This window comes from Oncorhynchus keta, chromosome 24 (genome assembly GCF_023373465.1).
Source record: "Oncorhynchus keta strain PuntledgeMale-10-30-2019 chromosome 24, Oket_V2, whole genome shotgun sequence".
NCBI lineage: Eukaryota > Metazoa > Chordata > Actinopteri > Salmoniformes > Salmonidae > Oncorhynchus > Oncorhynchus keta.
The window spans coordinates 17186258-17213748 of record NC_068444.1 but is presented as its reverse complement, the minus strand read 5'-3'; the positions used below and the strand labels follow the sequence as shown (position 1 = coordinate 17213748).

The following is a 27491-nucleotide window of genomic DNA, read 5'->3' as shown; positions in this document are numbered from 1 at the left end:
TAATAATATAATGTGAAGAAATAGCCTAATAGTTTATCAAATTTTAAGGTCAACGTTGTGATCAGTTTGTCAGCCTCATTGCGTTTTTTAAACGTTTTTTTGATGGTAGTGGTTGTATTAATTTGTAACATTTGTTTCTCGCACAGAATAGAATAGATCACCTTTTGTACTATGGGGGAGAGTAGATTGATAGTAGACTGGCACTTTTGCTGTTTGTTAGGCCTACTCATCTTGTTGGCTGATGAAAGGGATGCGCGCAGTTGCGTCCCTGAAGTGTCTGTCTTCACTTGTAGCCTGTGAGAAAGACCCAATGACGTGATGGAGAGCCATATGAGTGAGAGGTGCTTCAGGGCACGCAGCACACAGCACTCAGGGAGAAGGGAACAATGGCCACTGGCCGCAAAAGGCATGGATTTTTCTGGGGGGCATTACGGCCACACAAAGGGGATGCCGCCAGGAAATTCGAGGCATTATCAAGTGCTTGTCAAATTGTGAATGAGAGACTGATGAAGTGTGTACAGCCTGCCTTTCGACCAACTTTTTCAAATCATCATGAGAGTTGCATCATTCAGCCTTTGAATGTATTAAAAATCAGAACATATAGGCCAACGTTTGTAGAACAACTAAAGTTTGATTAATAACTCTAAATTAAGCATATAGGAGTACCTATTTATTTGTTAACCGCTCAACATAGAATAGCCGCATGTGCACACTCCCTCAAATCGTTTGGAGAAAATATCCTATCTATTTTATTCAGCTTTGTATTCGTCATACTATAAAATAATATAAAAAATGCAGCGGAATTCTAACCAAATCTTGTCTGCGAAATGAACAAGTGTAGCCTACAACTCAGAGTATGCTATTCTGTTATTCTGAAATAGACTACATTTTCTTCATGTCATGTTTCTTTAGACCTAAAATAAATAATGATTACTTGGCAATCACCGGCTGATGAAATTACGTGACTGCCACAGCGCTACTCATTACACAGGTGTAGTTCATCCAACCACCTCGGCTACACTTCCTTACCTGAACATATAGTATAGTAGATATTGGATATTGTCCATTGAAGCATGTCTCATGTTACACATAGTGTTGCACCTGTTGACGTGTATAGCCTTATGACGTGTATAGCCTTATGACGTGTATAGCCTTGTGACGTGTATAGTCTTATGACGTGTATAGCCTTATGACGTGTATAGCCTTATGATGTGTATAGCCTTATGACGTGTATAGCCTGACGTGTATAGACTTATGACGTGTATAGCCTTATGACGTGTATAGCCTTATGACGTGTATAGCCTTATGACGTGTATAGCCTGACGTGTATAGCCTTATGACGTGTATAGCCTTATGACGTGTATAGCCTTATGACGTGTATAGCCTGACGTGTATAGCCTTATGACGTGTATAGCCTGACGTGTATAGCCTTATGATGTGTATAGTCTTATGACGTGTATAGCCTTATGATGTGTATAGCCTGACGTGTATAGCCTTATGACGTGTATAGCCTTATGATGTGTATAGTCTTATGACGTGTATAGCCTTATGATGTGTATAGCCTGACGTGTATAGCCTGACGTGTATAGCCCTATGACGTGTATAGCCTTATGACGTGTATAGCCTTATGATGTGTATAGCCTTATGACGTGTATAGCCTTATGACGTGTATAGCCTTATGACGTGTATAGCCTTATGACGTGTATAGTCTTATGACGTGTATAGCCTTATGACGTGTATAGTCTTATGACGTGTATAGCCTTATGACGTGTATAGCCTTATGATGTGTATAGCCTTATGACGTGTATAGCCTTATGACGTGTATAGTCTTATGATGTGTATAGCCTGACGTGTATAGCCTTATGACGTGTATAGCCTTATGACGTGTATAGCCTTATGACGTGTATAGCCTTATGATGTGTATAGCCTTATGACGTGTATAGTCTTATGATGTGTATAGCCTGACGTGTATAGCCTTATGACGTGTATATCCTTATGACGTGTATAGCCTTGTTACGTGTATAGCCTGACGTGTATAGCCTGACGTGTATAGCCTTATAACGTGTATAGCCTTATGACGTGTATAGCCTGACGTGTATAGCCTTATGACGTGTATAGCCTTATGACGTGTATAGCCTGACGTGTATAGACTTATGATGTGTATAGCCTTATGACGTGTATAGCCTTATGATGTGTATAGCCTTATGACGTGTATAGCCTTATGACGTGTATAGCCTTATGACGTGTATAGCCTTATGACGTGTATAGTCTTATGACGTGTATAGCCTTATGATGTGTATAGTCTTATGACGTGTATAGTCTTATGATGTGTATAGCCTTATGACGTGTATAGCCTGACGTGTATAGCCTTATGATGTGTATAGCCTTATGACGTGTATAGTCTTATGACGTGTATAGCCTTATGACGTGTATAGCCTTATGACGTGTATAGTCTTATGACGTGTATAGACTTATGATGTGTATAGCCTTATGACGTGTATAGCCTTATGATGTGTATAGACTTATGACGTGTATAGCCTTATGACGTGTATAGCCTTATGACGTGTATAGCCTTATGACGTGTATAGCCTTATGACGTGTATAGCCTTATGACGTGTATAGCCTTATGACGTGTATAGACTTATGACGTGTATAGCCTTATGACGTGTATAGCCTTATGACGTGTATAGCCTTATGACGTGTATAGACTTATGACGTGTATAGCCTGAAGTGTATAGCCTTATGACGTGTATAGCCTTATGACGTGTATAGCCTGACATGTATAGCCTTATTACGTGTATAGCCTTATGACGTGTATAGCCTGACGTGTATAGACTTATGACGTGTATAGTCTTATGACGTGTATAGACTTATGACGTGTATAGCCTGACGTGTATAGCCTTATGACGTGTATAGCCTGACGTGTATAGCCTGACGTGTATAGCCTGACGTGTATAGCCTTATGACGTGTATAGCCTGACGTGTATAGCCTGACGTGTATAGCCTTATGACGTGTATAGCCTGACGTGTATAGCCTGACGTGTATAGCCTGACGTGTATAGCCTTATGACGTGTATAGCCTGACGTGTATAGCCTTATGACGTGTATAGCCTTATGACGTGTATAGCCTTATGACGTGTATAGCCTGACGTGTATAGCCTTATGACGTGTATAGCCTTATGACGTGTATAGCCTGACGTGTATAGCCTTATGACGTGTATAGCCTGACGTGTATAGCCTGACGTGTATAGCCTTATGACGTGTATAGCCTGACGTGTATAGCCTGACGTGTATAGCCTTATGACGTGTATAGCCTGACGTGTATAGCCTGACGTGTATAGCCTGACGTGTATAGCCTTATGACGTGTATAGCCTTATGACGTGTATAGCCTTATGACGTGTATAGCCTGACGTGTATAGCCTGACGTGTATAGCCTGACGTGTATAGCCTGACGTGTATAGCCTGACGTATATAGCCTTATGACGTGTATAGCCTGACGTGTATAGCCTTATGACGTGTATAGCCTTATGACGTGTATAGCCTGACGTGTATAGCCTTATGACGTGTATAGCCTGACGTGTATAGCCTGACGTGTATAGCCTCACGTGTATAGCCTTATGACGTGTATAGCCTGACGTGTATAGCCTGACGTGTATAGCCTGACGTGTATAGCCTTATGACGTGTATAGCCTTATGACGTGTATAGCCTGACGTGTATAGCCTTATGACGTGTAAAGCCTTATGACGTGTATAGCCTGACGTGTATAGCCTTATGACGTGTATAGCCTGACGTGTATAGCCTGACGTGTATAGCCTGACGTGTATAGCCTTATGACGTGTATAGCCTGACGTGTATAGCCTGACGTGTATAGCCTGACGTGTATAGCCTTATGACGTGTATAGCCTTATGACGTGTATAGCCTGACGTGTATAGCCTTATGACGTGTATAGCCTGACGTGTATAGCCTGACGTGTATAGCCTGACGTGTATAGCCTTATGACGTGTATAGCCTGACGTGTATAGCCTGACGTCTATAGCCTGACGTGTATAGCCTGACGTGTATAGCCTTATGACGTGTATAGCCTGACGTGTATAGCCTGACGTGTATAGCCTGACGTGTATAGCCTTATGACGTGTATAGCCTGACGTGTATAGCCTGACGTGTATAGCCTTATGACGTGTATAGCCTTATGACGTGTATAGCCTGACGTGTGTAGCCTGACGTGTATAGCCTGACGTGTATAGCCTTATGACGTGTATAGCCTGACGTGTATAGCCTTATGACGTGTATAGCCTTATGACGTGTATAGCCTTATGACGTGTATAGCCTGACGTGTATAGCCTGACGTGTATAGCCTGACGTGTATAGCCTGACGTGTATAGCCTGACGTGTATAGCCTTATGACGTGTATAGCCTTATGACGTGTATAGCCTTATGATGTGTATAGCCTTATGACGTGTATAGCCTTATGACGTGTATAGCCTTATGACGTGTATAGCCTTATGACGTGTATAGCCTGACGTGTATAGCCTGACGTGTATAGCCTTATGACGTGTATAGCCTTATGACGCGTATAGCCTTATGATGTGTATAGCCTTATGACGCGTATAGCCTTATGATGTGTATAGCCTTATGACGTGTATAGCCTGACGTGTATAGCCTTATGACGTGTATAGTCTTATGACGTGTATAGCCTTATGATGTGTATAGCCTTATGACGTGTATAGTCTTATGACGTGTATAGCCTTATGATGTGTATAGCCTTATGACGTGTATAGCCTTATGACGTGTATAGCCTTATGACGTGTATAGCCTTATGACGTGTATAGCCGTATGACGTGTATAGCCTTATGACGTGTATAGCCTTATGATGTGTATATTCTTATGACGTGTATAGCCTTATGACGTGTATAGCCTGACGTGTATAGCCTTATGACGTGTATAGCCTTATGATGTGTATAGCCTTATGACGTGTATAGCCTTATGACGTGTATAGCCTGACGTGTATAGTCTTATGACGTGTATAGCCTTATGACGTGTATAGCCTTATGACGTGTATAGTCTTATGACGTGTATAGCCTTATGACGTGTATAGCCTGACGTGTATAGCCTTATGACGTGTATAGCCTTATGACGTGTATAGCCTGACGTGTATAGCCTTATGACGTGTATAGCCTTATGATGTGTATAGCCTTATGACGTGTATAGCCTTATGACGTGTATAGCCTGACGTGTATAGTCTTATGACGTGTATAGCCTTATGACGTGTATAGCCTGACGTGTATAGCCTTATGACGTGTATAGCCTTATGATGTGTATAGCCTTATGACGTGTATAGCCTTATGACGTGTATAGCCTGACGTGTATAGCCTTATGACGTGTATAGCCTTATGACGCGTATAGCCTTATGACGTGTATAGTCTTATGACGTGTATAGCCTTATGACGTGTATAGTCTTATGACGCGTATAGCCTTATGACGTGTATAGTCTTATGACGTGTATAGCCTTATGACGTGTATAGTCTTATGACGCGTATAGCCTTATGACGTGTATAGTCTTATGACGTGTATAGCCTTATGACGTGTATAGCCTGACGTGTATAGCCTTATGACGTGTATAGCCTTATGACGCGTATAGCCTTATGACGTGTATAGTCTTATGACGTGTATAGCCTTATGATGTGTATAGTCTTATGACGTGTATAGTCTTATGACGTGTATAGCCTTATGACGTGTATAGTCTTATGACGTGTATAGCCTTATGACGTGTATAGTCTTATGACGTGTATAGCCTTATGACGTGTATAGCCTTATGACGTGTATAGTCTTATGACGTGTATAGCCTTATGATGTGTATAGTCTTATGACGTGTATAGCCTTATGACGTGTATAGCCTTATGATGTGTATAGTCTTATGACGTGTATAGACTTATGACGTGTATAGCCTGACGTGTATAGCCTTATGACGTGTATAGCCTTATGATGTGTATAGCCTTATGACGTGTATAGCCTTATGACGTGTATAGCCTGACGTGTATAGCCTTATGACGTGTATAGCCTTATGACGTGTATAGCCTTATGACTCTGTATAGCCTTATGATGTGTATAGTCTTATGACGTGTATATAGCCTTATGATGTGTATAGTCTTATGACGTGTATAGCCTTATGACGTGTAGAGCCTTATGACGTGTATAGCCTGACGTGTATAGCCTTATGACGTGTATAGCCTTATGACGTGTATAGCCTTATGACGTGTATAGCCTTATGATGTGTATAGCCTTATGACGTGTATAGCCTTATGACGTGTATAGCCTTATGACGTGTATAGCCTGACGTGTATAGCCTTATGACGTGTATAGCCTTATGATGTGTATAGTCTTATGACGTGTATAGCCTTATGACGTGTATAGCCTGACGTGTATAGCCTGACGTGTATAGCCTTATGACGTGTATAGCCTTATGATGTGTATAGTCTTATGACGTGTATAGCCTGACGTGTATAGCCTGACGTGTATAGCCTTATGACGTGTATAGCCTTATGACGTGTATAGTCTTATGACGTGTATAGCCTTATGACGTGTATAGTCTTATGACGTGTATAGCCTTATGACGTGTATAGCCTTATGACGTGTATAGCCTTATGACGTGTATAGCCTTATGACGTCGCATATAGCCTTATGACGTGTATAGCCTTATGACGTGTATAGCCTTATGACGTGTATAGCCTTATGACGTGTATAGCCTTATGACGTCGCATATAGCCTTATGACGTGTATAGCCTTATGACGTGTATAGCCTTATGACGTGTATAGCCTTATGACGTGTATAGCCTTATGATGTGTATAGTCTTATGACGTGTATAGCCTGACGTGTATAGCCTGACGTGTATAGCCTTATGACGTGTATAGCCTTATGACGTGTATAGCCTTATGACGTGTATAGTCTTATGACGTGTATAGCCTTATGACGTGTATAGCCTTATGACGTGTATAGCCTTATGACGTGTATAGTCTTATGACGTGTATAGCCTTATGACGTGTATAGCCTTATGACGTGTATAGCCTTATGACGTCGCATATAGCCTTATGACGTGTATAGCCTTATGACGTGTATAGCCTTATGACGTGTATAGCCTTATGACGTGTATAGCCTTATGACGTGTATAGTCTTATGACGTGTATAGTCTTATGACGTGTATAGCCTTATGACGTGTATAGCCTTATGACGTGTATAGCCTTATGACGTGTATAGCCTTATGACGCGTATAGCCTTACGACGCGTATAGCCTTATGACGCGTATAGCCTTATGACGCGTATAGCCTTATGACGCGTATAGCATTATGACGTGTATAGCCTTATGACGTGTATAGCCTTATGACGTGTATAGCCTTATGACGTGTATAGCCTTATGACGTGTATAGCCTTATGACGTGTATAGCCTTATGACGTGTATAGCCTTATGATGTGTATAGCCTTATGACGCGTATAGCCTGACGTGTATAGCCTTATGACGCGTATAGCCTTATGATGTGTATAGCCTTATGACGCGTATAGCCTTATGATGTGTATAGCCTTATGACGTGTATAGCCTGACGTGTATAGTCTTATGACGTGTATAGCCTTATGATGTGTATAGCCTTATGACGTGTATAGCCTTAAGACGTGTATAGCCTTATGACGTGTATAGCCTTATGATGTGTATAGCCTTATGATGTGTATAGCCTTATGACGCGTATAGCCTGACGTGTATAGCCTTATGACGTGTATAGCCTTATGACGTGTATAGCCTTATGACGTGTATAGCCTGACGTGTATAGCCTTATGACGTGTATAGCCTGACGTGTATAGCCTTATGACGTGTATAGCCTTATGACGTGTATAGCCTTATGACGTGTATAGCCTGACGTGTATAGTCTTATGACGTGTATAGCCTTATGATGTGTATAGCCTGACGTGTATAGTCTTATGACGTGTATAGCCTTATGATGTGTATAGCCTTATGATGTGTATAGCCTTATGACGTGTATAGCCTGACGTGTATAGCCTTATGACGTGTATAGCCTGACGTGTATAGTCTTATGACGTGTATAGCCTTATGATGTGTATAGCCTGACGTGTATAGTCTTATGACGTGTATAGCCTTATGATGTGTATAGCCTTATGACGCGTATAGCCTTATGACGTGTATAGCCTTATGATGTGTATAGCCTTATGATGTGTATAGCCTTATGACGCGTATAGTCTTATGACGTGTATAGCCTTATGACGTGTATAGCCTTATGACGTGTATAGCCTTATGACGCGTATAGCCTTATGACGTGTATAGCCTTATGACGTGTATAGCCTTATGACGTGTATAGCCTGACGTGTATAGCCTTATGACGTGTATAGCCTTATGACGCGTATAGCCTTATGACGCGTATAGTCTTATGACGTGTATAGCCTTATGACGTGTATAGCCTTATGACGCGTATAGCCTTATGACGCGTATAGCCTTATAACGCGTATAGCCTTATGACGTGTATAGCCTTATGACGTGTATAGCCTTATGACGCGTATAGCCTTATGATGTGTATAGCCTTATTGACGCGTATAGCCTTATGACGTGTATAGCCTTATGACGCGTATAGCCTTATAACGCGTATAGCCTTATGACGTGTATAGCCTTATGACGTGTATAGCCTTATGACGTGTATAGCCTTATAACGCGTATAGCCTTATAACGCGTATAGCCTTATGACGTGTATAGCCTTATGACGTGTATAGCCTTATGACGTGTATAGCCTTATGACGCGTATAGCCTTATAACGCGTATAGCCTTATGACGTGTATAGCCTTATGACGTGTATAGCCTTATGACGCGTATAGCCTTATGATGTGTATAGCCTTATTGACGCGTATAGCCTTATGACGTGTATAGCCTTATGACGCGTATAGCCTTATAACGCGTATAGCCTTATGACGTGTATAGCCTTATGACGTGTATAGCCTTATGACGTGTATAGCCTTATAACGCGTATAGCCTTATAACGCGTATAGCCTTATGACGTGTATAGCCTTATGACGTGTATAGCCTTATGACGTGTATAGCCTTATGACGCGTATAGCCTTATAACGCGTATAGCCTTATGACGTGTATAGCCTTATGACGTGTATAGCCTTATGACGCGTATAGCCTTATGATGTGTATAGCCTTATTGACGCGTATAGCCTTATGACGTGTATAGCCTGACGTGTATAGACTTTTTTTGTCCAGAGCTAAATATTGGAGGTCATAAGTGTTTCTGTTGTTTTCTTCTCTGCTACATGATAATGGTTGTACCAGATATTCATCAGGCCAGGAAGAGGGATGTGTTCCTGCGCTGTTAAATAAATTATACAGCCGTAAAGATAGACGCTTGCACACTGAAATCACACAGGAAATCTGATCAATGGTGATGACAAACTCCCTGGATGTCCGTCCTACAGAAAGTAAAACACTTCATTATCGAGTCACTGTCTTTTTTGTTATGAAATACGTGTACTGTATGATATGACATGAATGAATGGGAGGTGAATGAGACAATACTACTTCTACCTCTCCAATTGTTCAGAAAAGTTACGTTTAGACCAAGATCCCCAAGCAAAGCATACTGCCCGAAATGATTCAATACATTGATTATGCCTCTCAAAGGCAGTCTGTATCATGCCGTCACACAGTAGATGTAGAAAGAAAGGGTTTCAAAAGGGTTCTTCGGCTGTCCCCATAGGGGAACCCTTTTTGATTCCAGGGAAAACCGTTATTGGTTCCACATAGAACCATTTTGGGTTCCATGTAGAACCCTCTGTGGAAATGGTCCTACATGGGACCCAAAAGGGTTCTACCTGGAACCCTTTAAGATTCTAGATAGCACCTTTTTTTCCGAAGAGTGTAGAACATTTTAACGTCGATATGTGAAGTTGCTTTAGTCAATTCACAGAAACTGAAAAGTCTAAGTATGTGGATTTGAGGTTAACAATAGTGTTTGCTGAAAGCAGTGACTGAGTGTGCAGACTACACAATTAAGATAATTATTAATTTTGAGAGATTCTTTATCCTCTGGAAAGCTAATAAACGGGAGACCACAAAGGACAGGTTCACAATTAGATGTTTCCAATAGGAAAAATATGAGGAGCATATGCATAACCATGGTAGCAATTGAAAGGGAACAATTAGAAGATTATGGGGAAATTCTCAGAACAAAGGTGAGGACGTAACAGTTCAGCTGAAACATGACCGGATTTAAACATTACACTGTTGATCTTATGTGCATTTTACTGTACTTTCTGCAGCCATTTGTTGATAATGAAATCTGTAAATATTCTGGATATATTCAGTAACATTACAAGAATATTCATCCAAAATTTGGGGCAAACAAAACAATTAAAAGGGCTTGAGTGAGTGGTCTACCGGTAAACATACTGTAAGCTCATTCTGTTTAGAACAATCCAGAACAATCCTGTGTATGATCATTGTAACTGTGCATAAAACATAGTTATCATGCATGAACATTGATTCTGTAAATTACATTAGTTTTATAACATGGAAATGTGAAGTGCACATTTTGGCTAAACGGTTGTGTAGTATGTATGTGAGTTTAAAGGGCGACAGTACCTAGGGAAAGCCAATGGGCTTGTCCCAGTAGTGAGCCATTAGAGTTGTAGTGATGTTTCGGGGATTTAGAGATATCTATTATTTTGAAAGCTAGAAAGTAAACAAAAGTATTTCATATGTTGTATAAATTTATAAAACAAAGAAGACTATTTTGTTTTCACTAGTATAATGTCTGTCCCTCAGTTTTATGTCATTGATGTTACCACCTTGAAAATCAGGAAGTACAAAGATATACAAGAACCTTTGTCTACTCCCGCTCCTCCTCTCTGGAGCTCGTTGTCGCCAGTTTACTCATTATTATGCACACCTGTCACCATCGTTACGCGTACCTGCGCCTCATGAGTCTCACCTGGACTCCATCACCTTCCTGATTACCTGCCGCTCCCTTTGGTTCTTTCCTCAGGCGTTATTGTTTCTGTTTCTAGGTTTCATGTCTGTATGCTACTTGTGTTTGGCTTGTTCCATGTTAGTTTATTTATTATTACATTCACTCCCCGTACCTGCTTCCCAACTCTTAGCGAATACGTTACAAACGTGAACATTTCCTCCAGTGGCAAACTGTTATGGGGGAGGGGTCTTTATTGAACACAATTATTAGCTATTCACAGCCTTTAAGTATGTCATAGATTTGAGGATTGCATTGATCATTTGTCGCGTCTAAATTCGAAGTGTCATTGGTGATACTCAATTTAAATGAAGGGAAAATTCATAGTGAACAAAATTATTAATGATATCACTTAAATAATTGATTTTTAAGATTAGATTTGAGCATCTGTGATCTCCATTTAAGAAAATCCTAAATGACCTCAAATGTGTCATTGGTGTTACCATCATTGGTGTTACTACTGCTGGTGGCACAATGTTATCATAATGGTAAAAACAATTAAAAGTCATTAAGCGGAACATATTTAGATGTACCCAAATACACTTTCAAAAATGGAATAATGAATACCTTTTTTTCCAAAATGCCTTGCCCAAATGCCACCGCAATTCAATAACGACCCATAGACAATGTTGTCCTAATGGTACTGCATCTATCCCACACCATAACTTAGCACGTAAATCTGACTGACTAACATAATTGCGGCTTCATGAAACACCTGAGTAATGTGTTAATAAAACCCCAGAATATTCCTAATTGCAATTCAGAAAGTCAGTTCCGATTTATTTTGATATAACAGACGTTTTTATTCAAAGCGGGTCATTATAAGTGCATAATGTTTTTCACATGGGTGGCCCTTGGAATCAAACCCACCGTCCTGATATAAAATGTGCCATTCTCTACCAACTGAGCCATAAAGGACCACACAGAACCATCATTGGTCAACAGCGGTGCCCTTTGACACATTTACGCAAAGCTGTTTCATACGCACAGAGTGGGATCATACCTGTAAATAATTGTATCCTAATGGTGCTGCATATCTACCCCACCCAATAGTTTAGCACCTACATCTGATTGACAAACATAAGTAATGCTGGACGACCCTTTTTCATTACATTTTAATATTATTGAATTCTAATTTTGAAAGATTGTTATTAAATATCATATATTTTACATTGCCTGTAGATCAAAAGAGTCCAGTAGACATATATCAATGTTTGATATCAATGTTTGATCAATGTTTGATATCAATGTTTGATTTCTAACTTCAGTCTATTTCATTTATTTAATTCATAAATGTGAATATATGGTTTGGATGAAATGTCAGTTCTGTTTTGTTTAATGGTTAAATGGTGTTGCAGAAAGCTCACCGTGGTTCATTTAACTACTGGTGGAGTTGTGAAACCATGAAATGAAAGTGTGGCTGTAACCTCAGATCTGGTGGGGGAACCACCTGGGATGGTGCTGGGCTGCAGTCTACTTCTAGGTATAACATAACGCTCAGTAACACAGAGCCCACAGTAGAGATGTCTGCTGTGCAACACAGCAGGTTGTAAGCTTAAATCCCTTAGCATGGTAATTTACCTCCAGGAGTATAACATCTCCATGTTTCCCTCTCATTGCTCTCTCATTGCTCTCTCATTGCTCTCCCATTGCTCTCCCAAGGCAAAGGTTCAATGAAGGAATCGATTTAAGATAAAGAAAACAATTAGCTCTTGTAGGAGAGTGTACAATGTAATGCTTAAAGTGGTATATGATATTTTATGAATGCTGATCTTTGTGATACTTATTTTAAATAAATAAATGTAACTAGTCAAGTCAGTTAAGAACAAATTCTTACTGACAATGACAACCTACCGGAGAAGAAACTTCTACAGATGCACAATCGAGAGCATCCTGGCGGGCTGTATCACCGCCTGGTACGGCAACTGCTCCGCCCTCAACCGTAAGGCTCTCCAGAGGGTAGTGAGGACTGCACAACGCATCACCGGGGGCAAACTACCTGCCCTCCAGGACACCTACACCACCCGTTGTTACAGGAAGGCCATAAAGATCATCAAGGACATCAACCACCCGAACCACTGCCTGTTCACCCCGCTATCATCCAGAAGGCGAGGTCAGTACAGGTGCATCAAAGCTGGGACCGAGAGACTGAAAAACAGCTTCTATCTCAAGGCCATCAGACTGTTAAACAGCCACCACTAACATTGAGTGGCTGCTGCCAACACACTGTCATTGACACTGACCCAACTCCAGCCATTTTAATAATGGGAAATGATGTAAATATATCACTAGCCACTTCAAACAATGCTACCTTATATAATGTTACTTACCCTACATTATTCATCTCATATGCATATGTATATACTGTACTCTACATCATCGACTGCATCCCTATGTAATACATGTATCACTAGCCACTTTAACTATGCCACTTTGTTTACTTTGTCTACACACTCATCTCATATGTATATACTGTACTCGATACCATCTACTGTATGCTGCTCTGTACCATCACTCATTCATATATCCTTATGTACATATTCCTTATCCCCTTACACTGTGTATAAGACAGTAGTTTTGGAATTGTTAGTTAGATTACTTGTTGGTTATCACTGCATTGTCGGAACTAGAAGCACAAGCATTTCGCTACACTCGCATTAACATCTGCTAACCATGTGTATGTGACAAATAAAATTTGATTTGATTTGATTTGATAACTGCCTTGTTCAGTGGCAGAATGACAGATTTTTACCTTGTCAGCTCTGGGATTTGATCCAGCAACCCTTTCAGTTACTGGCCCAGCGCTCTAACCGTTAGGCTATATTTATATTGATTAAAGTGGTGTGATGTATTCATATCAAAGCAGGTAATTAACAATTAAATCCGATCCAATATTGGCACTTACTTTAAATGGTATATAATCTATGCTTATAAATCTGCATACCTCTACCTACATGCAAGGTAAATAACATGTCCTATTGAATGATAATGCTCTTTGTCAGACAATGAGCATATCAGGGAGGGATGGAGAGAGGGAGGAAGGGAGGAAGGGAGAGAGGGAGGAAGGGAGGAAGGGAGAGAGGGAGGAAGGGAGGAAGGGAGAGAGGGAGGAAGGGAGGAAGGGAGAGAGGGAGGAAGGGAGAGAGGGAGGAAGGAAGAGAGGGAGGAAGGGAGGAAGGGAGGAAGGGAGAGAGGGAGGAAGGGAGAGAGGGAGGAAGGGAGGAAGGGAGGGAGGGAGGAAGGGAGGAAGGGAGAGAGGGAGGAAGGGAGAGAGGGAGGAAGGGAGGAAGGGAGAGAGGGAGGAAGGGAGAGAGGGAGGAAGGGAGGAAGGGAGAGAGGGAGGAAGGGAGGAAGGGAGAGAGGGAGGAAGGGAGAGAGGGAGGAAGGGAGGAAGGGAGAGAGGGAGGGAGGAAGGGAGAGAGGGAGGAAGGGAGGAAGGAAGGGAGAGAGTGAGGAAGGGAGAGAGGGAGGAAGGGAGGAAGGGAGAGAGGGAGGAAGGGAGGAAGGGAGAGAGGGAGGAAGGGAGGAAGGGAGAGAGGGAGGATGGGAGGAAGGGAGAGAGGGATTGAGGGAGGAAGGGAGAGAGGGAGGAAGGGAGGAAGGGAGAGAGGGAGGAAGGGAGGAAGGGAGAGGGGAGGATGGGAGGAAGGGAGAGAGGGATTGAGGGAGGAAGGGAGGAAGGGAGAGAGGGAGGAAGGGAGGAAGGGAGAGAGGGATTGAGGGAGGAAGGGAGACACATTTTCCACCCACAATAATGTCAAATTAATTATGCAGTAGCTTGTTAATGTTGTACATAACTATTGCACTCACAGGTGCAGTAATTCACTCAAGTCACCTTATTGGGGTCACTGAGGTTATCATTTACTGTTTACCTTGGCATATTCATTTTGACCATGAATTGCTTTTGATTGCATTTTTGGTTTGGTTATGTGTTTTAGTGTGGATTCTTTTGTGAGATAATAAAAACGTATGCGTCAAATTGGGTGACAGCTGTTTGACTTGTTCTGGCTGTGTTTGATGCATTGAGACTGGTCGGATACCGTTCCCTTGGGGTCAACTACATCCATTCAGTAACATGCACAAAGACTTAGCACCACAATAAAAAATGACCTCCAATAGGTAGGAGGCATCAGAAGGAAGAACATTTTATTATGCAGCGCAGTGGAACAGTAAGGTGAACCCTGTCGTCTGAAATAGATATCAGGTTATACATATTCATGATTTGGGAAAGAGACGCTTAGTCAGACACTCACACACATGCCAAATGATTCACAGTTTTCCCAGTGAACATAGTTTAGGACGCTTCGAGTGAGAAGAACTGTCAAACCACACTACGTGTATCACTTCTGACTGGTTACAGATGAGTGTGTCCAACTGTCAAGCACTGTTTTCTAATGCACATCTCAGTACTATGTCCTCAGTTCTAAATTAGAATGGTTAAGAGGAAAATGGTAGATTGGAAATTGAGTAACTATCTGTCCTTTTGTCTGGTTTGGTGATTGGTCTTATTATCAACAAAGATTGTCATGTTAATGCAGTATGACCTTGTTTTACAAAAATATCAGTGCAAGGCTTATTTGTTTGTTGCTTTCACATTGTGCTTTATAAAAAGCAATATAATCCATGTTAGGGTTGCACAATATATTATGATTGATATCGCAATGGTTGTTGGTAAAGTCAAGTCATTTTCTATACAATGGCTCATATTCAATTGTTATTCAATTCAATGGCTTATAGTCAATTTTTGTTCAATTCAATGGCTCATATTCAATGGTTGTTCAATTCAATGGTTCATATTCAATGGTTGTTCAATTCAATGGCTCATATTCAATGGATGTTCAATTCAATGGCTCATAGGCAGTTAAAAGCTGTCTTTATTTTGGTGACTAACTTTTTATTTAGATTTGTAATGTTTCTTTTTCATAGGGGATTACAGGTACATATCCTCCCTCTCCACCTGGAAATCATGCTTCCCACCCCACATACCTTCCCATCCCAACCAGCAAGAGAATAACTAATCAAACCTTTCCAACTTCTGTATTCACAAAGGGCTGCAGCAGGGTATATAGATCGTCCCTGACCTCTTGCCGTCTAAGCATTTCAAAGATTTCAATAGTTTGATTTCTGTGCGAGACCTTCCTGCTAGCGGGCTGGGGTCACCTGGCTACTTTACTGCATTCTCCGGAGAAGGCAGGTGTCACCGAGCCAGCCACAGCATACGCAGTCAGCAGATGTTAGGGATTAAAGGGACTAGAGAGGTATTGGAGCAGTTCACCTGGGGTGTCAGTAAGGAGTCTGAGGGGTACAGAGTGGCAGGTGTATGAGTAAGCATTCTGATTTCACTTAGCAGTGGGTTGCTACATTCAAATCACTATTCTCCCTGTTCAAGGCTATTCAACTAGGCCTCTGTACGTGTGTGCAAGTGGAGAGGAGGGGATTTTTAAAAAATATTGAAGAAATCTGGATACATGAGCACAATTTCATTTTTGTGGAAAGGATCCTATGTGAGTCCCTGGCACAATAAAACTTGTCACAGTGTTTAGAAATAATGCTATGGACAAGTCTCACTCAAAAGTAGGAAAGATCTCTAAACCCTATTCAGTTTGATACCCAAAGGCAGTTTATAATTGTGGTGTTTGTTGGAGCCTCAACACTCCTTCAACTTGACAGTAGCTTCACTGAATCAAATTCACAACATCATTATTAAGTGGCGTTTTCAAAGTGGCATTCACTGGAAGTGTCTCGTTTTGAGTTCAGTTTAGCTCCTTTATGTGAGACTCAGTTGAAAGGAATGAGATTATGGGAACAAGACAGCACCGGCAGTGTGTTCCAATCCAAAGGATCTCAAAGGGATTCTGTCATGTTTGAAAGAACTATGCAGTTCAATCTGCTGAAAACCTCCCTCAATCAACCAAGTTACTGGGACTTTTCTGTCAGTCTGGGAAACTCACTATCTGCAATGTCGGATAAATGCGTTCAAGTAAATTCTAAGTATTACCTACTTTAAATCCACCCTGAATCCAGCCCTTGGTATCTAGATGTAAAGCAACATCAGTATTTTTCAGAGGGCATTGATGACTGTAAAGGATCAAGGACTGAGGCAAAATGTAAGGATCATTAAGCCAAGATGTTTAATATGCAGGAAAGACATCAAGGAAAACCAACTTCCTTGGGACCAGTAGCTGGAAACCATAATGAGTTGATTACTTTACAGCCAGACTCTTGAAATTCCATGTGGTTCCTTCTTCACACAGGGAACTGCATAGCCTGAACTAGCGCCAACATTCCAGACTTTGTAAGCTTAACTTGGATGTCTCTATGGAGACACAATGTACAACTTTCCCCAAAATACTGTTATGCTCGCTAACAGTTAGGGCCACAAGAGGCGCAATTCAATCAAACTTGTTTTGGAACATGTATGCAGTGCTGTGCCCCATAGTCAAACATAATTACAGTTTGAGAACACAACTAGACACAGGTACTTCTACTTTGTGTGTGTGCTGTGGGCACAGGTAGATTGTGAACATTGGTACGGCATAGCATGAGAGAGGCATTGACTGAATTCACCCCACATGGTCATGCAGTATGTGCACCAGTATGTTTGGGGTTTTAGGCTGGGTTTCTGTACAGCACTTTGAGATATCAGCTGATGTACGAAGGGCTATATAAATACATTTGATTTGATTTGATTTATTCCTCTCATGAACATTTTGTACCCTTACAAGCTGGTAGCCTAGTGGTTAAGAGCACTAGACAAGGAATCAAAAAGTTGCTGGTTTGAATCCCAGAGCGGACTAGTTGAAAGAAATCTGTCACTGTGCCCTTTAACAAGCCTAATTGCTACTGTAAGTCACTCTGGGTAAGAGTCTGCTAAATGACTAAGCAATAGGCTATTTTATATTGCTTTCACTATTCATTCTTACATGGATATCATAACTATCATCCTACACAGAGGCTTAAGGCCTGAATGGAATGTAGAATGGGAGCAGCTTTCTGTTGGAGAATTCCTGGAGTTCATTGAAAAGGAACAAAGCCTTTCAGGTTTGTCAGTAACTGAGACAAAAGCAGCAACACATATACAACCAGCCAACAGCCTCCTGCTGTGAAGCTCTGCCAACAGAATGCACTTTACCCTCATCTTACTCACAGCTTTGTTTGTCATAATGGTGTATAAATAGATGGAGCTGAATTGCTCTAAATCAGAACTGTTGAGGAGGAAAGGAGGGGAGGGGGAGGGGGCTCTCTCTCCAAGTGAGAGATCACCTCCACCCCCTGCTGCCTGTCTTCCTATCTCTACCATGCCCAGGTCTCTCTAGTATTGTTCTACAAGAGTGGCGCAGGTTCATACTTCTTAATTCTGCAGAGCTTTCATTTGCCAGTGACAGAGGGGGATCCCCAGAGAGGACAGGTGACAGCTTCATTTCCAGCTCCTTAATGTTTCCTGGCTGTATACCTTTCAGTCAACTCTCCCAAGTGCTATAAAATGTATCAATCAACAAATATCATTGTTCGGCACAATGGTTCTCCAACTCATGACTGTTTCGTATGCTTAACCTGACAGCTCATGTCAACTACTCCGGTCACTATAAATAACTTTGATGATGAGCAAGTTATGCTTAGGGACTGAATTATCCTGGTTACGCTGTAATAGACCTGGGTTCATATCTTTTTACAAATACATTAACTGCACTAGATTAAGCCTGCCTGGCACACTACTTACCTGGAACACTATTGAGCTTGCCTGGCACACTAAAGGTGCTATCTAAAACCCTTAGAAGAACCCTTTTTGTTTCCAGGTAGAACCCATTTGGTTTACATGTAGAATCTTTTCCACAGAGGGTTCTACATGGAACCCAAAAGGGTTCTCCTATGGGGAGAGATGAAAAACAAATGTTTCTAAGAGTGTAGAACCAATTAAACTGTACAATAAGAAAACAAATAAGCTAGCATATGAAACCGGATCTTCTCTGTCAATGACCAGAATGTTGAGGAACATTTCTGTGGAAGATCTGTTTGCATATCTAATCATTTATCCTTGAATACCTTTTCCCCCTACAGAAATTGAAAAGTATGAGGGGGATGAGTTGAGAAAAGACGGTGACGTCAAGAAATACCTTGATGTCATCAGTAACAAAAACATCAAGCTCTCGGAAAGAGTACTCATCCCAGTTCAACAGTACCCAAAGGTAAGACAACCACACCTGCACTGTTGTGTTTGATTTGTTGATTTATTCATCCAATTAAAACAGACAACAAAGAAGGAATACCAATGCTTTAAAGAAACACCAAATGCATATTTGTTAGAAACTCTATACAACGTCAACATGGGGTCTTGGCAGTGGAAAGACAGATGGAATTGGGACCATATTGGCCATCTTGAGGGCTAATAATAAATAATTACTGATGCCATGTTGTGGTCCCTACATCTGTGCATCTGGCTGTGCTGTGGGATTGACTGGCCAGTGTGTGTGTGCGTGTGTGCGTGTGTGTGTGTGTGTGTGTGTGTGTGTGTGTGTGTGTGTGTGTGTGTGTGTGTGTGTGTGTGTGTGTGTGTGTGTGTGTGTGTGTGTGTGTGTGTGTGTGTGTGTGTGTGTGTGTGTGTTGATGATCACATTGCAGTCTTCTGTCAGGAGGAGTGGGACAGTGTGGGGAAAGCTCCAGGGTCTGATCCACCGTGTCTAGCCGCAGATGGTGGGTGTGTTAGGCACAGCGAGAGGAGCATATGATTGCAGCTGACTCATATGGGATCAGGGTGGGTCCTGCCTGCTTCCCTCCTCGCTGTCTCTGTGCTAGAAAATAGAGCTCACTGACTGGGAGACATGCTGAGGCTATTCATTCATGAGTCATCGTCTTGTTTGTTTGTCGTTTATTGTGTGCTCACCCACAGTCATCATTAGTATGCCGCTGAAAGGCATCTCTTCAGAGATAATGTTGAGAATGGATGTATCTGAGTCAGGGCCGGCTCTAGCCTTTTGGGAGCCCTAAGCGAAATTTGGCTGTGGGGCCCCCACACCAAGCAGGCAAAATACATGTGTGCACCCCTTTTGACTGAAAATGCATGTTTTAAAGTACCTTTCCTACAATTCTACACATTTTGCCATGCTTGGTGTGGGAAAATGTTGCAATTTTAAAGCAAGTTTTCTGACCGCTTATGCCGCTTATGGGCTTATGCCCTGATTAGAGTTATGGTTAAAATCCCTTGACATGCATTTATTGTGTATTCAGCTGTACATTTATTGGGAATGTCTGTGCTATGGTCTTTCAGAAACACTCAACCCTTAGTGTTGATTGGGAAACAAAGTAGAAGGAAAGTCAAACCCTGAAAATTGTGATGGCAGTCTGAAGTAAATTTGGATTTTGTTTTTGTGTTTTGTTTTTGTTTGGCAGAGGATAAATCAAATATTTAAAAAATAAAATCTTTGTTCTGATGTGCCACTTTGAGTCTCTGACAAAGAGATATCAGTGTAGTTACAAAGCGCCATGATGTTTAAAACATTACAATCCCATTACAATCAGCTCACCCAAATTTTTTGAAATAAGGCCATACAGATGTAGGATCTTAATTCGTTCACTCTTTTGTTGCTGACTTGTAGTGTATTTGAGTTTTAAAAAGGCTTCTAAAGTTTGTCATTTTCAATTTTTAATGTCAGACTTGATTTGCCCTAATTATTATGATATAATAATTCACATTTCATGTTGCTGCAGGATTATTTTAAAATTGACCCAAATTAAGATCCTACATGTGTATTATTTTGTGAAATTCATAGATTGGTATCATGGCAACTGTACATGCTGCACAATATTAATATTCTAGCTTTTTTTATTTGTCCTTTGTTTAACTACACAAGTCAGTTAAGAACAAATTCAATGATGGCCTACACCAGCCAAACCCAGACGACACTGAGCCCTACGGGACACCCAATCACAGCCGTTTGTAATACAGCCCTGATTTGAACCAGGGTGTCTATAGTGACACCTCAAGAACTGAGATGCAGTGCCTTAGACTACTGTGCCTCTCAGGAGCCCTTTCATCAGCGTACATCCGCTTACATCAATGCACTCTCTACAGATACAAAGCAGTACATTTTTTACAGTTTAAAATAGTAAGTATTATAGTTAAGCAGTTTACTGACCTTGATACATGCTTTTATGCTACTCTGTCAATATAGAATGAAGGAAAAGGTGATCAATGGTCACAGATTGGAAATATAATTGACACTATGAAACATTTTGACCATATCTTTGAAGGACACCAAGACCAAACACCTTTCCTTTCATACTTTTCTTTGTCTGCCACCTGTGACCTCTGACTAAGGGGCCCTCATTCTACCAACTTCTGGGAACTACTGTAGCTGCTGGCAACCAAGATCTTAACCGACTGAAATGAGATTGAGAGTTTGCATTGTGGGTTATCATTCTGTTGCATGTCTTGAAGGTAACTGTACTGAACATTTTAAATGTAACCTTTAATACTAGGCAAGTCAATGATTGATGTTTGCAAGACTTTTCCCTACATAGAACGAAGTCTGCATGGTGATTAAGGAGGAATAAATTACATCTTGTCCTTTATCATGTTGTATTTATCAAATGATAACCAAAAAAAGCTAAATTGTATATCAACCCATTTTAGTTATCACAAGTCATTGAGAGATCTGTTGTCCCCTAGGGCACCTAGGCCCAGTTTTTCAAAAGTTATTTATCTGGATTTCGCCTATCGGATAGGGATCAGTGGCGGTCAGAACCGTTTAGATGAGGGAGGACATTTTTTGTTTTCATGAGCATATGCCTTATTTCTATTTCTATTGCAGCATATTGGATGACTGTCATTCATATTCCATTCACCCAGTTCAATGTAACAGTCAGAGGTTTAGACTTCATGATACTCAAATGTTCCCTATACCCATCATGAGGTTGCTACAACCTAGCCTACCAGTTGAAGGTTACAACATAGGTTACAACAGAGGTGACAGACAGTGACACATGGACAGACAGTGACACATTCAATACCACCTTACACACTCTTTCCTGCATCTAGCTGATCTAGGACGTGAGGCCTGATCACCGACAACGATGAGACAGCCTATAGGGAGGAGGTCAGAGACCTGGCAGTGTGGTGCCAGGACAATAACCTTTCCCTCAACGTGAGATAGACAAAGGAGCTGATCACGGACTACAGGAAAAGGAGGGCCGAACACGCCCCCATTCACATCGAAGGGGCTGTAGTTCAGCGGGTCAAAAGTTCCCTGGTGTCCACATCACCAACAAACTATTATGGTCCAAACACACTAAGACATTTGTGAAGAGGGCACGACAATGCCTATTCGCCCTCAGGAGACTGCAAAGATTTGCCATGGGTCCCCAGATCCTCAAAAAGTTCTACAGATGCACCATCGAGAGCATCCTGGCCGGTTGCATCACCGCCTGGTATGGTAACTGTTTGGCTTCCGACCATAAGACGCTACAGAGGGTAGTGCGTATGGCCCAATACATCACTGCGGCCAAGCTTCCTGCCACCAAAGACCTATATAGGAATTGGTGTCAGAGAAAGGCCTAAAAAATGGTCAAAGACTCCAGTCACACAAGTCGTTGACTGTTCTCTCTGCTACTGAATGGCAAGCGGTACCGGAGCACCAAATATAGGTCCAAAAGGCTCCTTAACAGGATCTACCCCCTAACTAACCTGACTAACCTTGCCTAACCTGTACTCCTGCACATTGACTCAGTACCGGTGCCCCCTGTATATAGTTAATTTATTGTTTAACTTTTTATTTATTTTTATTTTTATTTAGTCAATATTTTCTTAACTCTATTTCTTGAACTACATTGTTCCGATAATTTAATATCTGTGTTATATTTATAAAATATTATCCATTTTGTAAAATATAATTATTTTGCGTGATGATTTGGACCTTTCAATAATTATTCTATTGTTTGAAAGTTTTTAGTCACTATTCAACAGTTTTATACACATTTCAATGATAACATATTATGAAATTTAATAACAGCTATTGAAAATATTATCTTACAATAAATCTTTCAATCAAAGTTTCACATTCAACCTTTTAGTGTGAAGAAAAAAATGTAATCACCTGAACATGTTTTATAATATTTCAAAACATTCATTTGAAAATCCAAAGATCGGGGCGGCAGGGTAGCCTACTGGTTAGAGAGTTGGACTAGTAACCAAAAGATTTGCAAGTTCAAATCCCCGAGCTGACAAGGTACAAATCTGTCGTTCTGCCCCTGAACAGGCAGTTAACCCACTGCTCCTAGGCCGTCATTGAAAATAAGAATTTGTTCTTAACTGACTTGCCTAGTTAAATAAAGGTTAAAAAATACAAATAAAATAAAATAAACATAAACGACAACACTAACCATTGTGAATTTACAAACTAAAAGGCATAAAGTGTGCATGTGTGTGATGCTGTCTTAGTCCATGCAAACTAAAAGGCATAAAGTGTGCATGTGTGTGATGCTGTCTTAGTCCATGCAAACTAAAAGGCATAACGTGTGCATGTGTGTGATGCTGTCTTAGTCCATGCAAACTAAACGGCATAAAGTGTGCATGTGTGTGATGCTGTCTTAGTCCATGCAAACTAAAAGGCATAATGTGTGCATGTGTGTGATGCTGTCTTAGTCCATGCAAACTAAAAGGCATAAAGTGTGCATGTGTGTGATGCTGTCTTAGTCCATGCAAACTAAAAGGCATAAAGTGTGCATGTGTGTGTGTGTGATGCTGTCTTAGTCCATGCAAACTAAACGGCATAAAGTGTGCATGTGTGTGATGCTGTCTTAGTCCATGCAAACTAAAAGGCATAAAGTGTGCATGTGTGTGTGTGATGCTGTCTTAGTCCATGCAAACTAAACGGCATAAAGTGTGCATGTGTGTGATGCTGTCTTAGTCCATGCAAACTAAAAGGCATAAAGTGTGCATGTGTGTGATGCTGTCTTAGTCCATGCAAACTAAAAGGCATAAAGTGTGCATGTGTGTGATGCTGTCTTAGTCCATGCAAACTAAAAGGCATAAAGTGTGCATGTGTGTGATGCTGTCTTAGTCCATGCATTTGTTTCAAACCACAAGCGTGTGACTGTGCTCTTTGCAGATGGGTGTGTTGCACTGAGAACACCACCAGCTGACTTTTCTATCCTTTGCACTTGGGCAGAGCTTGCACTTCTTCCTCTTCAGGCCCTGGCTGCTCTGAGTGATGGTGGCATGGCTTTCTTGCATCACCCCACATCTTTCCATTTTCTCAGTTCTTCTGTGGAGATGGGGAAATCTTCCAGAAGGACAACCATCTCTGCTGCACTCTAACAATCAGGCATTTATGGTAGAGTGGCCAGACGAAAGCCACTTCTCAGTAAAAGGCACGACAGCCCGCTTGGAGTTTGCCAAAAGGCACCTATCCTATCCTATCCTGTCAGACCACAAGAAACAAGATTCTCTGATCTGATGAAACCCAGATTGAACTCTTTGGGTGGAATGCCAAGCGTCACGTCTGGAGGAAAGCTGCTCATCCACTGTGACACAGTCGCTGGGGATGAACCTTCCTCTACAGTTTGCTAGGAAAAGGTCCCACATATACCAGAAGGCTTCCAGGTGACCTGTTGCCTCTCTGAACATTCTGGTCCTCTTGTCATCAAGCCTCAGGTAGCAACGGATATCCTCATATCTTCCGACCAACATGGTGGCCTTATACATTGGATTCTGCAGTTGATCCAAAAATAGCTCTCGTGTGGAGACTTGTTGTCACCATATTAGCTAAAGTAACGTCATAGTCAACATAGGTAATAGAACTAACACGTTAGTAAACCCACTACAATCATGCAGTAACATTACAGTGTAGAGTCAGTAAGCAGTTAAGCAGTTTAGTACTTACACACGTGGGCCACGGCGGCAATACATTAATAAAAACAAACTCTTACCTTGACTTGGAAGAGTTACAGTGTTGTGTTGGATAGTCATAGCCAGCTAGCTAGCATAGCATCCCTCTGTTTGAGCAGGATGTTTGAGTAGGCTAAACTAGCTAGCATAGCATCCCTCTGTTTGAGCAGGATGTTTGAGTAGGCTAAACTAGCTAGCGTAGCATCCCTCTGTTTGAGCAGGGTGTTTGAGTAGGCTAAACTAGCTAGCATAGCATCCCTCTGTTTGAGCAGGATGTTTGAGTAGGCTAAACTAGCTAGCATAGCATCTCTCTGTTGGAGCAGGATGTTTGAGTAGGCTAAACTAGCTAGTATAGCATCCCTATGTTTGAGCAGGATGTGTGAGTAGGCTAAACTAGCTAGCATAGCATCCCCCTGTTTGAGAAGGATGTGTGAGTAGGCTAAACTAGCTAGCATAGCATCTCTCTGTTGGAGCAGGATGTTTGAGTAGGCTAAACTAGCTAGCATAGCATCCCTCTGTTTGAGCAGGATGTGTGAGTAGGCTAAACTAGCTAGCATAGCATCCCTCTGTTTGAGCAGGATGTGTGAGTAGGCTAAACTAGCTAGCTGCATTTGCTAGCTATGTAAGTGAAACTGAAAGTGAAAAACATTACGAAATCTCTTTCTCTCTATTTCTCTCTTGCTTCGCCGTCATTTTATTTTGTTCAAAACTGTTGTCTTCCTCTCTCTTTGAGTCAGCTACTCACCCCATGTTATGCACTGCAGTGCTAGCTAGCTTTTTAAGTCTACTGAAGGAGGTGAGAAGCATGGGCGTCCTAGGTTTTGTATTGAAGTCAGTGTTCCTTAGAGGGAGACAGAAGTTAGCTGTCCTCCAGCTACACCATGGTGCTTCCCTACAGAGTGCTGTTGAGGCTACTGTAGACCTTCATTTCAAAATAGTGTGTTTTAATCAATTATTTGGTCAAATGTGATTACATTTAGTATAGTTTTATCTAAAAAGGATAACTTTAAAATCCGTAAAGATAACTCTTGAAAAACTAGGCCCAGGTGATTTATGTTAAATTATGCTGACTAACTGGAGCCAAAAATGATATTCCAAAACCAGTGCCTCAATAATGTCAAAACCACATAGTGTATCTCATTTAATATCGTAACACTTTCTGGGCCTGTCTGGGATAGATAGTAGTAGTGTTAGCATCTGGCTCATCTGTATTAGACACAGTGTCCTGCTATCCAAATCACTGGACCAGCTATTCAATTACCACACAGTTCACCTCTCTAATAGGGGAAACATTTATCAGTCTAAAGAATGAGAATATCATGCAGTAATAAAACACTTACTGAAGGAAAAGAGGGGCGGTTGATAGTCTTGACAATTAAAACTGCTGTTGAAATATATTGAAATGTTTGGTTTAGGTTCTGAATAACTTGAAAACATGCAGGGTCTAAATTAATCTGTTCAATCAGATCTGTGGAGTTGACAGGGCAGCTCACTAGGAGAGCTGTGTACTATCTTCACAGGGCAGCTCACTAGGAGAGCTGTGTATTATCTTCACAGGGCAGCTCACTAGGAGAGCTGTGTACTATCTTCACAGGGCAGCTCACTAGGAGAGCTGTGTACTATCTTCACAGGGCAGCTCACTAGGAGAGCTGTGTACTATCTTCACAGGGCAGCTCACTAGGAGAGCTGTGTACTATCTTCACAGGGCAGCTCACTAGGAGAGCTGTGTACTATCTTCACAGGGCAGCTCACTAGGAGAGCTGTGTACTATCTTCACAGGGCAGCTCACTAGGAGAGCTGTGTACTTCATCTTCACAGGGCAGCTCACTAGGAGAGCTGTGTACTATCTTCACAGGGCAGCTCACTAGGAGAGCTGTGTACTATCTTCACAGGGCAGCTCACTAGGAGAGCTGTGTACTATCTTCACAGGGCAGCTCACTAGGAGAGCTGTGTACTATCTTCACAGGGCAGCTCACTAGGAGAGCTGTGTACTATCTTCACAGGGCAGCTCACTAGGAGAGCTGTGTACTATCTTCACAGGGCAGCTCACTAGGAGAGCTGTGTACTATCTTCACAGGGCAGCTCACTAGGAGAGCTGTGTACTATCTTCACAGGGCAGCTCACTAGGAGAGCTGTGTACTATCTTCACAGGGCAGCTCACTAGGAGAGCTGTGTACTATCTTCACAGGGCAGCTCACTAGGAGAGCTGTGTACTATCTTCACAGGGCAGCTCACTAGGAGAGCTGTGTACTATCTTCACAGGGCAGCTCACTAGGAGAGCTGTGTACTATCTTCACAGGGCAGCTCACTAGGAGAGCTGTGTATTATCTTCACAGGGCAGCTCACTAGGAGAGCTGTGTACTATCTTCACAGGGCAGCTCACTAGGAGAGCTGTGTACTATCTTCACAGGGCAGCTCACTAGGAGAGCTGTGTATTATCTTCACAGGGCAGCTCACTAGGAGAGCTGTGTATTATCTTCACAGGGCAGCTCACTAGGAGAGCTGTGTACTATCTTCACAGGGCAGCTCACTAGGAGAGCTGTGTACTATCTTCACAGGGCAGCTCACTAGGAGAGCTGTGTATTAT

General features: G+C 41.7%; 1 protein-coding gene across 4 annotated transcripts in view; it reads left to right on the top strand.

Annotated features, from left to right (window-relative positions):
* Window positions 1-27491, top strand: part of LOC118402782 (KH domain-containing, RNA-binding, signal transduction-associated protein 2-like) — a 154219-nt gene that overhangs the window by 13329 nt on the left and 113399 nt on the right. For all 4 annotated transcript variants that reach the window (XR_004829561.2, XR_008078183.1, XR_008078184.1 and 1 more), the window contains exon 2: window positions 19081-19208. Coding sequence is in view for 1 of the 4 variants with exons in the window: in XM_035801030.2 (XP_035656923.1) it covers window positions 19081-19208 (128 nt within the window). In the remaining 3 variants the exon portion in view is untranslated. The remainder of the gene's footprint in view (window positions 1-19080; window positions 19209-27491) is intronic.